At 42.4% G+C, this 14,866-nt stretch overlaps 2 protein-coding genes across 9 annotated transcripts in view; one reads left to right on the top strand and one right to left on the bottom strand.

Annotated features, from left to right (window-relative positions):
• DOCK4 (dedicator of cytokinesis 4) overlaps positions 1 to 4,546 on the bottom strand; it is a 433,703-nt gene extending 429,157 nt beyond the window's left edge. For all 7 annotated transcript variants that reach the window (XM_030308249.1, XM_030308247.1, XM_030308245.1 and 4 more), the window contains exon 1: positions 4,189 to 4,546. Coding sequence is in view for 6 of the 7 variants with exons in the window: in XM_030308247.1 (XP_030164107.1) it covers positions 4,189 to 4,225 (37 nt within the window). In the remaining variant the exon portion in view is untranslated. The remainder of the gene's footprint in view (positions 1 to 4,188) is intronic.
• A 244-nt stretch (positions 4,547 to 4,790) lies between these two features.
• ZNF277 (zinc finger protein 277) overlaps positions 4,791 to 14,866 on the top strand; it is a 113,748-nt gene continuing 103,672 nt past the window's right edge. Inside the window, exon 1 of one of the 2 annotated variants that reach the window (XM_030308252.1) lies at positions 4,791 to 4,907. In XM_030308252.1, coding sequence (XP_030164112.1) covers positions 4,817 to 4,907 — 91 coding nt within the window. In that variant the 5' untranslated portion in view covers positions 4,791 to 4,816. The remainder of the gene's footprint in view (positions 4,908 to 14,866) is intronic. The other variant, XM_030308253.2, reaches the window with a different exon arrangement.

Here is a 14,866-nt window from a genome sequence, read left to right on the forward strand (position 1 = left end):
ATCAGCTGCCATCCTGCTGCCTGCACAGCTCTTCAATGGTACTTGGCCTACGGATATCAATCACTCCTCTTCACCTTCCATTTAAGTGTAGAATCCTGGGGACACCTGGGTGGCTCAGTCGGTTAAGCAACCAAATCTTGATTTCAGCTCAGGTCACATCTCATGATTCAGGAGTTCGAGCCCCACAGCTGGAGATTCTCCTTCTCTCTCTGCCCTTCCCGCCACCCTCAAAAAAATTAATTAAAAAAAAAAAATAGAATCCTGTGCCAGACTCTAAATGTCACAATTTCAGGCAGCATATCATTATTTATCCATACATGTTACGTGGATACACCATGGTACCACAAAGAGGAAACATTTTAAGACACTAATACCTAAGAAACTGAAAACAGCTAAGAAGACAGGACACTCACTCCAACTCTTCCACACAAGCTACCATTAAAGCACCCATTTCAAGGAAAAGGTATCATAAAGATCCCATATAATAATAGAAGGTATCGCTTCCTCTAAAATAGAGCTTTAAAAAGGAATGGGATTCCTACTTGAATGAGAGCAGAACACTTCAAGAGAAATGGAGGACAGGAATTCTTTTGAGGACTCGATGACACAAGTACTAAATACGTCATTTTTAAAATGACACTCATAACCTTCAGATCAGCTTGTTCTGAGTTTTGCTTCTTGTCAGGCTCATGAATTTTCTGCACTGATCAATCCAGCACATAATCTCCCTCTAAGCTTAACCAGGCGCACACATGTAAAACATCTGGCTGGGGTTGAGAGGTGCAGTTTGCAGCTTAGTGAGATATGCCAGCTCACCTGGGAACCCTGTGCAGAAATGGCTGCTGAATAAACGAACACAGAAATATATATGCAACAGTCCTAGCATAACTTTCTCTGTGACTAATTCCCACCCCTTTAAGGGAGGAAAGGGAGGGATGTCTGATGAGGGCATGCGGGAAGCAGGTAGTGATCATAAGGAAATTTGTGAGGGGGCTACCAAGAACGTTTTTGGCACTGCGCGTGGAGTTCTTACTAGAGAGAGAAAATCAAACAGATTGAAAAATGAACAACCAGCACCTTGGTTCTGGCAGCCTGCCAGGTAGCTTTTGCTTACCTTTGATCCTGGTTAAAAACCATGCGGGATGTGTCACAACAGAAGTGTCTTTCTTTATAACAATCTCTACACCATAGAGGTATCTTTCTAACCAAAGGACACATTTGTTTGGAAGAGCTCTAAAGAATATCGGGAAGGAACTTGATCTCATTTGACCAAGAGGCTGGGACTCAGAAACGTTAAGTGACTTACCTAAGGTCACCCAGCTGGCAGCACTGTCTAGCTCTGGGCCAAGAGCTACCCAGAATTTCCCAAGATAAAATATGTGTGCCTACTAATATGTTTTTAAAGAGACAAGGTCTCCTCTCCCTCAGGAGTACAGCTTTATCACTATATCTTCTAATTCCCTAGAATCAGAACACTTTGGTATAAAATTAAGCAGACATTGTTTTAAAACCATCCACCAATTGGGCGGGGAGGGTGCCCACATGTCAGGTTTGAAAAGGAATTTCTATCTCTGATACATCTTACTACCGCATGACATTTAAGAAAGTTTACCCATATTTACAATGTTGCTTGAAACTGAAACATAAAGACACATAATTATCTCATATATAATTGATGGTGGATAAGCATCATTGGAAAAATATACAATTTGCATTAAAACTTCAGGTATTCCAAGTTACAAAGACTAATTTATTTCATAGAATGAGGAATTACATTACTACTACACCTGATATCAGCCAAACATTTGTGTCTATAAAGTATCTTTTCTTTCGAATTTATAAAAACTAGAAAAGAAAGCACATGCACTAACCAAGGTTTAAAAAAAAACAAAAAACTTGCAGCATAGACAGCTACAAATAGTGCTCTCCATGGTGAGAAATAAAGTCCACACTTAAGCATCCTAGCAAAATTTTCACCACACACACACACACACACACACACACACACACACAAATGCACACGCTTAACAGATGGATTCTAAAAAACAGCTAAGCATTCCATAAGCCAAATGCTCAAAAATTAATAATAAAAGATGGTTAACATTCCTGTATGTGTGATATTGTATAAATGAGCAGACCCACCTCTGTCCTCACTTCTCATCTCAACCTCCTTTTCCCAACGCTGAGCTCACCCTCCCATCTCCCCCTACTCTGCAACCAAATTACAACCACCCAAAAGCAAGGTGTCTGCTGCAGCCCAAAACATTTGACCGATAATATCCGGTTTGCCATTCCAGGAAATCCCAGAGTGTGTTTTAAGCCTCTGCCCAAGGCTTATAAAGAAAGGCGAGAGAAAAACTAATCAATACCAGCACCCAGCTGTGACCTGGCACATAAAGAAATCAAGAAAATAAATCCCATCCATAATCTGTATAATTTAACACTTGGAAGAAAGCAACATCTGGGATCGACTCCAAGCGGGACAGTGTTGCTGGATGGGTCTGTGTTTCTTCCAATGAGTGTTAAACCCAGTGACAAGGGGACACTCCAGTTCCTCACCATTTCAGCAAAGGCAATGTCTTTCCCAGCAAGGGTTAATCTACCCAAAAAGGTGGGGGAGAGTGGACAGAAGGAAAATAACAACCACCAACATCTACTCCTTGCCAGGACAGTGCCTAGCAAAGGTTCCCATCACACTTTCAAGAGAGGGAAGGCTGGAACCCCTTCCCAAAGGTGGGTCCAGGACAAACTATTGTCTTGCTGAACAGTCACAAACAGAAAGAAAGCTCATTAGCTTTCATCGACTTTGTTTAATCTTACAGTCCTTTCAGTGGACTCCAAAGTCCTATCCCCATGCAAAGTTTAAAAAAAAAAAATCTCGTATGACTAAGATTCCCTGGAAAGGCTTTCCACATTGTCTAAATTACAGGGAAATTAATTTAGAACAGAAGCAGATACCTACACATCGTCTAAATCACTAGATCTGTACCCAATTAAAAAAAGAAAAAGTACACCAATCAGCAGAACGGGGCATTATAGGGAATAAAGACTGTTAGTAAAATCCAAAATGCTTTCTCCCTGTTAAACCTTCTGAGAGGTTATAATTGCATTTGGCCGCTGCAGGCTTGTCAGAGAGCCTGGCTTCTTAATAGCCACAACCTTAAAAGGAGTAACTGTCAAGGGGCGACCCAGCTGAAATCAAACAACAAAAACAGGAACTGTAATCAGCCTGAAATGGGAGGAGGGAAAGGAAGGGAGACTCCTGTATTCATCAGTCAACATTAATGTCCTTTGTTGTTCACCTTTGCACAGAACAGCGAGCATTACCCTGTTCCTTCTCCTCCGAAAGCCAGTGTCAGGGTAGTGCTTTCCTAAAAGCTGTCTCCTCGCCTCGAAGACCCAAGGCTTTCTGATTTCCCCTTCCCCATTATCACTCCACAGCTGTCCTCCACCAACCCCCAACGCTCTTACCCCGGGCCGAGAGGGTGGCCAGAAGTAAAAGCATTGCTGAAATACCCGTTCCCCTCCAAAGACCAAAGAGGCGCAGATGTTGAAATTTACCAATCCCCCCAGCCCCTAAACACTCACACCCCATAAACCCGGGATAGGAGGGAGGAAGGAAGCTAGGGTCAGGCTCGGTCTGTCAGAGCGGCTCCTTTGAGGACAGTGCCACATTCCGCACTCCGGGAATGTCGAAGGGAGCCGGAGGGAAGGTTTTGCGCCCCCCTCCCCTTCTGTTTTGGGGGTGTTCTCTCTGCGCAGTACTTGTTGTCTCTCTCTCCACCCCAGGGAATCGTTGCAGCCCACTGCCCTCTTTGGGGAAGAAAGATAAGGAGGGAGAGGAGCGGAACGCCGTTCACCCTCCTCTTCAACTTGACTCACACACGCCCCGTCGCCACTCCAAACTCCGCAGGCAGAGCCCGCAGCAGGAGGGCTGGCCGCGCGCTCCCCCAGCCGTCCCGGCACTCCGGGAGCCGGTGCGGGGAGCACCGATGGGGCGGTGAAGGGCGAGACCCCAGCGCATACCCCACTGCCCGGAGCCGGCTCGGCAAAGCCCCAAACCTGCAGCGCGATGCCAGGATTAGGCATTTCCAGCCCGGCAGAGCGAGAGGGGCGCAGGGGCAAGGACGCGAAATGCGCACCCGCTCGGGCCAGAGCGGAATAAAAGTTCGCCCCGCGGAGACTTACCCACGCCGTATTTCTCGTGCTCCGTAGGTATCCACATGGCTAAAGGGGGGTCCGGGGTCTTCCGGCTTTGTAATCCCCGCGCCTTCTCCGTCTCACAACAATGCACAGCTCCCGAGTAGCGGCTGCAACGCTGAAGCCCCGCGGCTCCGCTCGGGCTGTGAGCGCTAAGCAAGGTCTGCGCTGGAGGCTCCCGAGCCCGGCGGTGACACCGCTCCGCTGAGGGTGCGCCGCCCGCCGCTCTCCCGGCGGCGGCTGCTCACAGTCCTCCGACGCGCTCTTGGGGACCCGGCGGCGCAGTCATTGTTCTGATTCACTGAACTAAGCTACAAGCCAGGGTACTCTCCGGCGCACCCCCGCCCGCCAGCGCCTCTTCCAGCCCTCCCTGTCCCAGAGTCCCCACAGCACGCTGGGAATTGTAGTTCTGGGCCGCTCCATCCCGGAAGGGGGCGTGGCATCAGCGGTTGGGGGCGGGGATTAGGCGCCGCTCTCCGTGTTCTATTGGCCTAGAACGTGATGGCGAGGCGTGGACGTGGAGGAACCCCGCGGTGATGGGGGGGTTCGCCTCCAGTCGCGTTTCCATTGGTTCCGGGCTCGCCCAGCTGCCCTCCCTTTTCTCGTCTGCCTTGTAATGGCTGCTCCCGAGACCCAGGGGGCTGCTGCCCGAGGGGAGGAGGACTGCAAGAGCAACCATAGCGAATCTGGGAGTGTCAGTTATGTGGGTGAGTACGGTTCCACTGAACCGTAAGTGGTCTTTTTCCCTCTCTCTCCGATCAGGATTGCAGCTGACCGCCAGGCAAACCCCAGGAGCCTGCCAGCTCTAAAGCCACCTGAGCGCCAGGGATCCATGGGAGGGGCCCAGCGGGGCGGTGTGGGGTCGGAAGCGGATACTTGGTGACGGCTGTCTGGGTAGGGAAAAGAAAATGGGATGGAATGGGCTTCCCGGCGACCAGAGAAGCTCCCTGAGCGTTTTTCTTCGGTTTGGAGCTCCCAGGTTTGCGCTTGCTGCCGGGTGGGTGTGTGTCAAGTCACGTTCGCGCATGTGTGATTGTAACTCCGATATTAGCTCTCTCCTCTCCGGTATCCTGCCTCCGCCTCGGTTTGCTTGGTTTGGCCTCGGGAGATATATTTTACTTGTATTCAGGCGGTTTTCCGGTTGCAGATTGGTCACTTCTCTCCACTCTACAGATTTATTCGATTGCTGGCAAGAGCGGCATCTGAAGAGAAAGTATCTCTCACAGCCTCTTTGGTAGCTCTTGACCGCCCCAGGCGATCGCCAGGATTGAATGTGGACCCAGGCTGAGTTCTTCGAGAAAGAGGAAAGGAAATGGTATTTTGCAGTCATGGCTTCAGAGAAAATTTGAAGGTGGTTATGAAAATCATCGCAACTACTTTGACGCTACTTGTCTTTGAAGTTGCCCTCTGATCCACTGTAGAGATTATAAACCAAACTTTGAAAGCTGCCAGGGGGATTGATTGTCTTGAGGATGCCTAGGCCTATTCGTTTACCTTTAGTGCATCTATCCCCGCCCGCCTCCCTTCTTTTTTGTCTTGTGTAATTTAACACAAGTTGTCTTTTTCTTTTTTTTTTTTTTTTTTAATGTTAATTTATTTTTGAGAGAGAGAGAGCACCAACAGGGGAGGGGCAGAAAGAGAAACACAGAACTGGCTCCAGGCTCCCAGCTGTGAGCACAGAGCCTGACACGGGGGTTCGAACTCGCCAACCTTGAGATCATGACCTGAGCTGAAGTTGGACGCTTCACCCACCAAGTCACCCAGGTGCCCCAACAAGTTGTCTTTTTCTATTTGACATGGTTTGGGGGCTTAAAGTTTCTCTGGCCTTATTTGAGATTTTTTTGGTTATTTTGTTTTTGTTTTCACGATTAAATTGACATTTAGTTTTGAGTTTTTATCTCAGCACAGAGATAAAGTGCAGTCTCCTCCCACTGCCCATCAGTGGAACTACCTATCTCTGAAATTATTTTAATACCTCTACCAAAGAAATCTTTGATAGGCTCCTGACTTGAAATACTTAAGCCCACACCTGACCATTTCATTTGGGGGCTCTTATTTGGTGGTAAGATACTATTAAGGTTTTCCAGATTCTCAAAGTTCAGAGGGCTCCCTGTTTAACATTTAAAGATGAAATCCTTGGTGAATTTATCCCACAGATTAACTCATAAAAAGGAAAATTGGGAGTTTCTTCCAAAAACACTGTTGGACAATTAGATATCATTAGTTATTTAAAATTATGAATTTTTTCATTATAAATATTTGAAGCCATTCAGAGGTGTGTAAGTTAAATGAAAGTTCCTCCACCACACAGTCCATTCCCAAAATAATGACTGTTAAAAGTTTGTTGTGTGTTCTTTCTGACATATTCCTAGATGACACACATCTGTATTGTTTTGATTTTGAAAAATAAAAAGAGATCATTGTATGTAAGCTCAAAGATCTGCACCCCCCCTCTCTCCCAATGATCTGTATATTTCTTCCATGTCAGTATATTTGTTGCTTCTTTCTTTTTAAAGACTACCAGTTGTATTCCATAATACAAATGTACCGTACTCTAACCATTCCTCTATTAATGAACATGTACTGTGGCTTTAGTTTTTCAGTAATTTATAGTGAGCAACTTCATATACATATCCTTCCCCTTTGGCAAAGAACGAATTTCTTGAGGAATTGCAGGATCAAAGGTAACACAGGTTTAAAATTTTAATAGATACCAGATTTTTCCCTTTGAAAGACGTCAGCATACACTCCTATTAGTAATATATAAATGTCCTTTCCCTTGTGCTTACCTACAGTGAGAAAATCATTAATCAAGGGCCAATATTTAAATGACTATTGGATTGAATTAAGTAAATGCTATAAAGCATAATTCTAGGTTCCAATTTCTTTTCGACGACAGTATGGAGCAGCAATGAATTTGAAGTATTTGTAACAAAAAAATTCCTCACTGTGGTTCATAATTGACAAGTATTCTCGCTAATTGTTATCAGTCAATGGGAGAGCTAATGGTTGAGTTTTATGTCTTTCTTGTAAGGCTGTCACTAAAAATCCCCTTAATAATCTATGTATTATTCTGTAACTTTATCTAAATTGTTTTCAAAGCCTGCAAAGTGTGATACAAATTTCGGCTGGAAACAATGATACTGAAATTATATTCATATTTTTTTGTTAAGCATTTACTTAGGTTCTCAAAAATATCTTTCCCTGTAAAATCATTAATTTCCTGAAAACTGCCTTTTTTAGGAGGTTTCACTATGGTTCTAATTAAAATATCAACCTGTGTACTTAATATCCTGGAGCAGAAGAGTTCTGCTAGAATGAATCTCTGAGTGGTGTGCAGGCAGGGATAGCACCTTACCTGAGATCTGAGGCTCCGTCCCTCACCAGGAAAGCCCCCGATCTTGCACAACACTGCTTTGCATACATTTGAACTGTAACTGGGATTTCATATTGTCCTCTAAAGTTTACAACAGACGGTAAATGGACTCAATTTCTCACACTTTGGGATGTATTACTGGTATTTTTTCTTTTGCTGTTTTTAGTTAGAGGCAGTAAGATAGTACATATAGTTTATTAATTGACAATACTTCTAGGAAATGTTTGAGACGGAGGTGATTTGTGACAGGGTTAACCTGTGCATCCATATTACAGTCTGCCAGAGTTAACTTTTTTCCCTGCAAATGCATGCTCAGTAGATGACAATCATGGGAATGCTACTTTGGATTTAGAATGTGTTTCCTCTGGAGACCTTGTTAACGCATTTGCAGTATCTCTAGAAGGAATGGGGGTAGCGGGTGGTGTCAACTCCTCATTCTTATATTTGCTATTTCGATAGGTAGCATCAAGCCTTAGCTAGAAACCTAGGGAGCATCCTTGATTCCTATCTTGCCCTCAGGTCCTGAACCTGACCAGTTACTAGGTCTTATTTTTCGGTGCCTGAAATAATCTTTTGAATTTGTTCTTTCTCTTCATCTCTTTAGCCACTCTTCTATTTCTAACCCTCACCATTGCTGCTGAGTTACCGTGACCCCCATCCTCCAAACTGTGTTCTTGGGGACCAGAACTTTGACATGTTTGCTTTTGTCTACCCAAGCCTGTCTTGGAACCCTGTCAGTGTTTAATCATTGTTTAACAAGAAATGAATTCTAGCCTGGATGATTGCAAAACCTTCCTGTTGATCTCACATACTCTTGACTTTTGCCTCCTTAAATGCATATTCCAAAACACAAATGTATGAATGCGTCTTCACTTCAAATCTTCAGTGTGGCTCTAATGCTTATGTAATGAGATCTCAATTCTCTGCATAGCATTTAAGATCCTAATCTACTTTTCCAGCCTCATCTTCAGTCACCCTGCTTTCCTTCCCACATCTTCATTATCACACTTACCATAGCAGACTGTAGTTATTTATTGGTAGCTTTGTCTACCCTGGTAGACTGTGAACTTCTTGAGGGTAAGAGTTGTCTTATTTTACTTTTATGCCAGTGCTTATCAGAGTTGCATGAAGTGAACACTCCAGCAGTTTAATGGTTAAAATGTATCTGAAATTTGTTCAGAGTACTTCGAATGGCAGCTATTTTACGCAGAGGAATTGAAATCAAGTAAAAAACTGAGTATATGTTAGGTTTATGAAAGTTATGCACCCCAACTAGAAAATGCAGAATATATCATCATGAAGATGATATGTTGTCACAGGTAGTCATAATTAGCCTTTTGACATAACTTTGCAGTCATCTTCTTCTTCTTTTCTTTTTTTTTTTTCTTTTCTTAATGTTCATCCATTTTTGAGAGAGAGAGCACAAGCAGGGAAAAGGCAGAGAGGGAGACACAGAATCCAAAGCAGGCCCCAGGCTCCAGGCTGTCAGCACAGAGCCCAACACAAGGCTCAAACCCACAAAATGTGAGATCATGACCTGAGCCACCCAGGTGCCCTTCCAGTCTTTTTTTAAGTAAAGTATTAGTGGTGTATGGATAATGATTAAATTAAAAAAATACTTTACATCTGTCCTTTATAACCTTGAACCCATAACTTAATGAACTGCTGCATAGACCTTGAAATTGGTGTCCCATCATCTGCATGGCAGTTATCTGGTTTTCCACAGTTTGTCATCTTATTTCTAGCATTAATGCTTAAATCCAGTCTCCTACATTTGACAAGACAGTGGAGAGAGAACTAGACCCTATCTTGGAAAAACTGTATTTAAATGTCAATTCTGGTATTTATCAGTTGTGTGTGACTATTGCCTATGCTGCTACATTTATGAAAATATAATACCTACCTTGCAGAGTTGTGATTATTTCATTCAATTATGTATTTATGACATGCCAGCACATTTCCCTTTAGCAGCTTGGAATTGAGTAACTATTAGTTGTTTTCAATATAAAGATATGCCTGAATGAACAATGAAACTGCCTGCTTTCTGATTCTGTATTTACTTAGGAAGCAGTCTGAATTGTGGTGTAACCGGGGAGAAGCTTAGGAATGTGTTGGTGATACCTGTTTAGGCTGCCCTTGCATTCCCGGGAGTTGTCAGGGTGTCTGCTTGTGCTCTGTACTAGTATTGCAACTATGCTCTCTGAAAGCCTTTTATATTATCTTCATACCCTTTCTCACCCCTACCCCGTGCTGCCCCCTTACCCCCAGCTCCCTAAACACACACCCACGTTCAGAGTCAGCAAGAAGCTCAGATAATCTTGCATACTGGGATGGCCTTGCAAGGTACAAGCTGGAGAATGTCACGGAAGAAAAAGAATTATAGAAACCTCCTTCAGAACATCCTTTATTTTCCTATAAAAATATTTGGGAACTAGCTTAGCTTGCAGGATATTAAGAGGAAATTATAAAAGAAGATATTATAATAATGATGCTGCTAATATTTGTTGAATAGTAACTGTGCCAAGTACTGTTTCAAATGCTTTCACAAGTCTTAGGTCATTTCATCCTCACAACATCCCTGAAGTGGATACTTGTATATTCCCCTTTCCATTTACAACTAGTGCAAGAAACTGGTACAAGAGTGACTTGCACAAGGACACACAGCAACAGAAACAGAACTTTTATCCTACTTACTGTTATAATGATGTCTCATAGCAACTACATTCCATTGGATAACGTCTGAAACAAACTTCCCTTAGACCTAATTATGTTCCAATGCTAATGTTCCTATAGGAAGGCAATGTGCTATAGGAAAAAGAGGATGTGTGTACATATTGAAGTCAGACCAATGTAAGATCAAATCCTGGTTACTTACCAGCCATAGACAAGGTAATCAGCCTCTGAACCTCAGTTTCTCATGTGTAAAATGGGTAAAATCCTATCTGTCTTGCTGGAATGTTGAAATGATGAGTGAGATGATGATACAGTAGCCTGGTCTTAAATAAATGGTGACTCATTTCAGACACAGGTATGGGCACATCGTTGGCACGTGTGCCACAGGTGATACAGGTGATGATTTTGAGTGCTACAACCTTATTGTGTTCTATTTCATGACCAGGTTTCTGTTGAGGGATTACTTGGACTATCAGACATAGAATTTACATACGCTTCTCATTATGTTGACAAAGACCTTCCATTCGTGCAAAAGAACAGTGCTGTCCTCCTCCACAACACATACCCATACACTTCCCATCTTGAACAATTGAAGATAATATCGATCAGATTCACGTAATAAAAATTATACTGTCTCCTACACATAAATCCATGAGTAAATAGATACAAAATAGTATACTGCCATCTCCAATGATTGAATCTTTAAATGTTACTGTTACCTGTTCTTGGGGAACTTTGCCATAGAGTTGGGGTTCAGTTTTGCTATGATTTATTTAATAAACTCCAAATGGATTGGTATTTCACTGAAGGCATCTTAACAAATTGCTGTCTCTTCCTGAAATGTATGTTTCCACTGACCTCATTGACCTAAACGTGAGCAGGGCAGCTTTTTCCAAAAGTGGAGATGGATTTGACCACTCTTGTGCCTTTGTTTACAACTCAGCCACTACTCTTTGTGCCTGTGTCATTTGTTTGTAAGTTAGTCAGCTGAAGTTGGGTGCCATCTTAGCTCTAGGAACCAAGTAAAGTTTCTAAAATTAAACAGGATTTAAACCTTTGCTTCCTTTTGGGGAAGAGGTATCAACAGTTGAGAAGTGGTAGAATATTTCAACTGGTATAAGTCAATGTGGGATACTGTTGGGCTTTTCCCATGTTTTCGTACCTTTGAATTAATACATTGAGTAAAAATGTGTGGGAGGAAAAACTGGATTCGAAGTCTGAAATATTGGATTCTGATTGTGAATTTGCTGCTTTGTAGCACTATGAACATGCAGAAAATTATTGAACCTCTGAGTCTCCCATTTCATCATAAAAATGCTGCAGTTAAATTTAAAAAACAGACAAAAATGCTGCAGTTAAGTCCTACCTTTTTGGGAGGTTGAGTGAAGCAGTGAATATAGGGAGGAGCGAAGCAGTTGCTGAGGATGTATCATAAGAAGCTGTGGCGGGTCTTTGGAATTGGAAAAAAGTGGATTCAGAAGTAAATGCCAGTTACAACCTGTGTGACCTTGCACAGGTTGTTTAAGCTCATTATTATTATGACAACTGCTACTAGAAAAGTCTAGACATAACTTTTAAATAATTACAAACTAATCAACATTACAGTTTGAATTGAGACATACTCCTGATTTTATTATATGGAAGCCTTTAAGGATAAGGACTGTCACATACACCTTGGTGTCACTACATCTTCTACAGTGCCACACTGTGATGGCACTTGGTGTTGGTTGAGTGGTGACTGGGTCCCATGCAGCACAAATGAGGAAGAGCCCCTGGCTGTATCTATGGGAACATTTCAATGTAGTTGGTGGGGCTTTGCAATTATATTTTATCAGAGCTAATTGGAGAGGCCTTTCTGTTTCCATGTCACACTGTGGGAAGAAGTTGATGCATTTCAATCTGCAGTTTGTTTGTATTGACTGAGGAGCTGAAAGCTTTTAAATGTGTTTATTTTTAACAGAAAGGAAATGCCTGTTCTGACTCCTGGTTTCCCTAACACTGTCCTCATGTCATGCTTTTTCTTAACTGAAAGACGAATCTTCCCCCAAGTAATTATAGAGACCCTGCCTTATAAAAAATGTTTTAGTGTTTTTATCCAAAAACTTAGAGCAATTTGTTTTTTAAGCGAAGGACCTCAGCATTGTAATTGTGGTTATTTATTTAACACAATCTTCTGTTATGTAACAAGCTGCTATTCACCAGTAATAGCCAATTAGAAAAGAGAATATCTTGTACTACTAAATGCAATTATCATTATAAAGCAATTAATAGCAAGAACTGTTGTTGAACAGTAACACAACATCAATCAAGCTCTCTTTGTTAAAGCACCATACATCTAATTTCCACAAATGGAGGAGGGCAGGGGTAGGAAAAAAAGATGAAAAAGAGTCTGGAAGCTTATTGGAATTTTTTAAAAACCAGTTTGTGAATGATTTTTGAAAGCTTTATAAGTATGCACCCACATGAAGGAAAGTAATGCTAATAACCTACTAAGACTGGGATTTTTTTCTAGCAGCAGTGATCAGAGATAGTATTGTTTCATGGAAAGCTCACTAGACAAGGAGGCAGAGACCTGAGTTTTAATCCTACTTCTGCCTCTAACTCTCTAATTTTAGAGAAGTTATTTGCACTCATGGTTTGTAATGAGTAATTCATGAGATAATTCATTTATATTAGCATCCTTTCAACTGCATCTTTCAAATATCAATAAAAGAAAGAGAAGGTAGGTGTAGCTAGGGAACCCAGTTACACATATCCTAGAGTCTGTGTAAAAAAGAAATATATCTGGATATTCCCTTAAGATCTCATTGCACACGTGAGTTAACCAGATATATTAATGTAGAAAATTTGTGGAGAACCACTGCAATCGATGACTTCTAGGGTCTCTACTCCAAGAGAGTATGGCTAGATCATTAGGACACATCCCATCTCATTCTCTCCCCTCTCCTTTCCATTTTTGTGAATCTAAAAGAGCTATTTTTTAAATGTTTTATTTATTTTTGAGAGAGAGAGTGTGACTAGGGGAGGGGCAGAGAGAAAGGGAGACAGGATCCAAAGTGGGCTCTGCACTGAGAGCTAAGAGCCTGATGCAGGGCTTGAACTCATGAACTGTGAGATCATGACCTGAGCCAAAGACAGACGCTCAACTGACTGAGCCACCCAGGTGCCTCTAAAAGAGCTATTAATAGTACTGAGACTTAATTCTGAAAATTTTATTAAGCATATGTGCAAGCTTCTTCTAAATGCTGTAGATATACAGTGATGAAAACAAGATAGCTCTTGTCATTGAGGCTCTTACAGCTTAATAGGGAAGATATAAGAAACACATCAATAACTATAGGGGCACCTGGGTTGCTCAGTCGGTTGAGCGTCCGACTTTGGCTCAGGTCATGATCTCACGGTTCATGGGTTCAAGCTCCACATCGGGCTTTGGGCTGGCAGCTCAGAGCCTGCTTCGGATTCCGTCTCCCTCTTGGTTTGCCCCTCACTCCCCCCCCCCTCAAAAATAAACAAACATTTTTAAAAGCACATAAATAATTATTTGACAAGGTAGAAAATGTTAAGGACCATCAGAGTGATCAAGATGGAGTTGAGTCAGAAAGAGATTAAGCCCAGCAGATGGTACTATGTCTTGAAGTTGAGTAAGATTTGGACATAAAGAAGGAAGAGCATTTATCACATGCTTAGGCAAAGGGAGGGAGTACAATAGAAAAACTAAGGGCATGTATGGCAGATAACAAGTCAGTTCTTTTTGCCTGGAGAGAATAGTAGGTAAATAGGAGCAGTGAAAAGAAGTTTGAAAAGGCAAGTTCAAACTGGATCATTTACTCTCAGACATTAGATCCTGACTCTGCAGTCTTGAGGGAAGAGAATGACAAGATCAAAGTTCAGTCAGGTTAACAATGTACTGAAGAGTGCAGGATGAGTCAGGAAGTGTGGGTATTTGCCAAAGAAACAAGATCATGAAGACTCACACTAGAATTTAATAATATGCCTCTGTTAATGAAGTCAGGTGATAGAAATTCCTGAAACTACAAAAATATGCTGGGACACAGCAGGTGATATATGAAGATTCTACCATTGATAGGTTGAGTGTCCGTTTAGGCCCTGTGATGAGGAAGAGACTGCAGGCAGAGAAGGCCACATAGATGATAAAATAGGCATCAATTAAGTCTAAACGGGTCTAGAACTGTGCTCAATTCCAAATACAAGGAAAGATGGGGATTTTTAGCCAAGGAGCAGGTTGGGGGCAGGGGGGTGGAAAATTACTAAGAGGAAAGATCAGGTGGATTCTGGCTAAACAGACTTAACAAGATTCTTGCTAAAGGCAGGCCAGGGTGAAATATCAGATAATGAGATATGACCTAGAGGATAGTAGAGGATGAGGAACCTCATCAGATAGGGAGAATGGGGGATTCTCTCTAAACTGACTTAGGAGAATTCTTGTAAAACCTGGGCTAGCAAGGCCTAATGAAGAAAAGGATTCAGAGGAGCCTTCAGGAAGCCAGAGTCTGGTTAAGGAGAGAATCTTTATCAGTAGCAAGAACGCAATCACAAATAAACTGGAGTTTAAGGACAAGCCATTAAAAGACCTAAGTTAAAAGGAACATGGATTCT

This window comes from Lynx canadensis, chromosome A2 (genome assembly GCF_007474595.2).
Source record: "Lynx canadensis isolate LIC74 chromosome A2, mLynCan4.pri.v2, whole genome shotgun sequence".
Classification (NCBI taxonomy): domain Eukaryota; kingdom Metazoa; phylum Chordata; class Mammalia; order Carnivora; family Felidae; genus Lynx; species Lynx canadensis.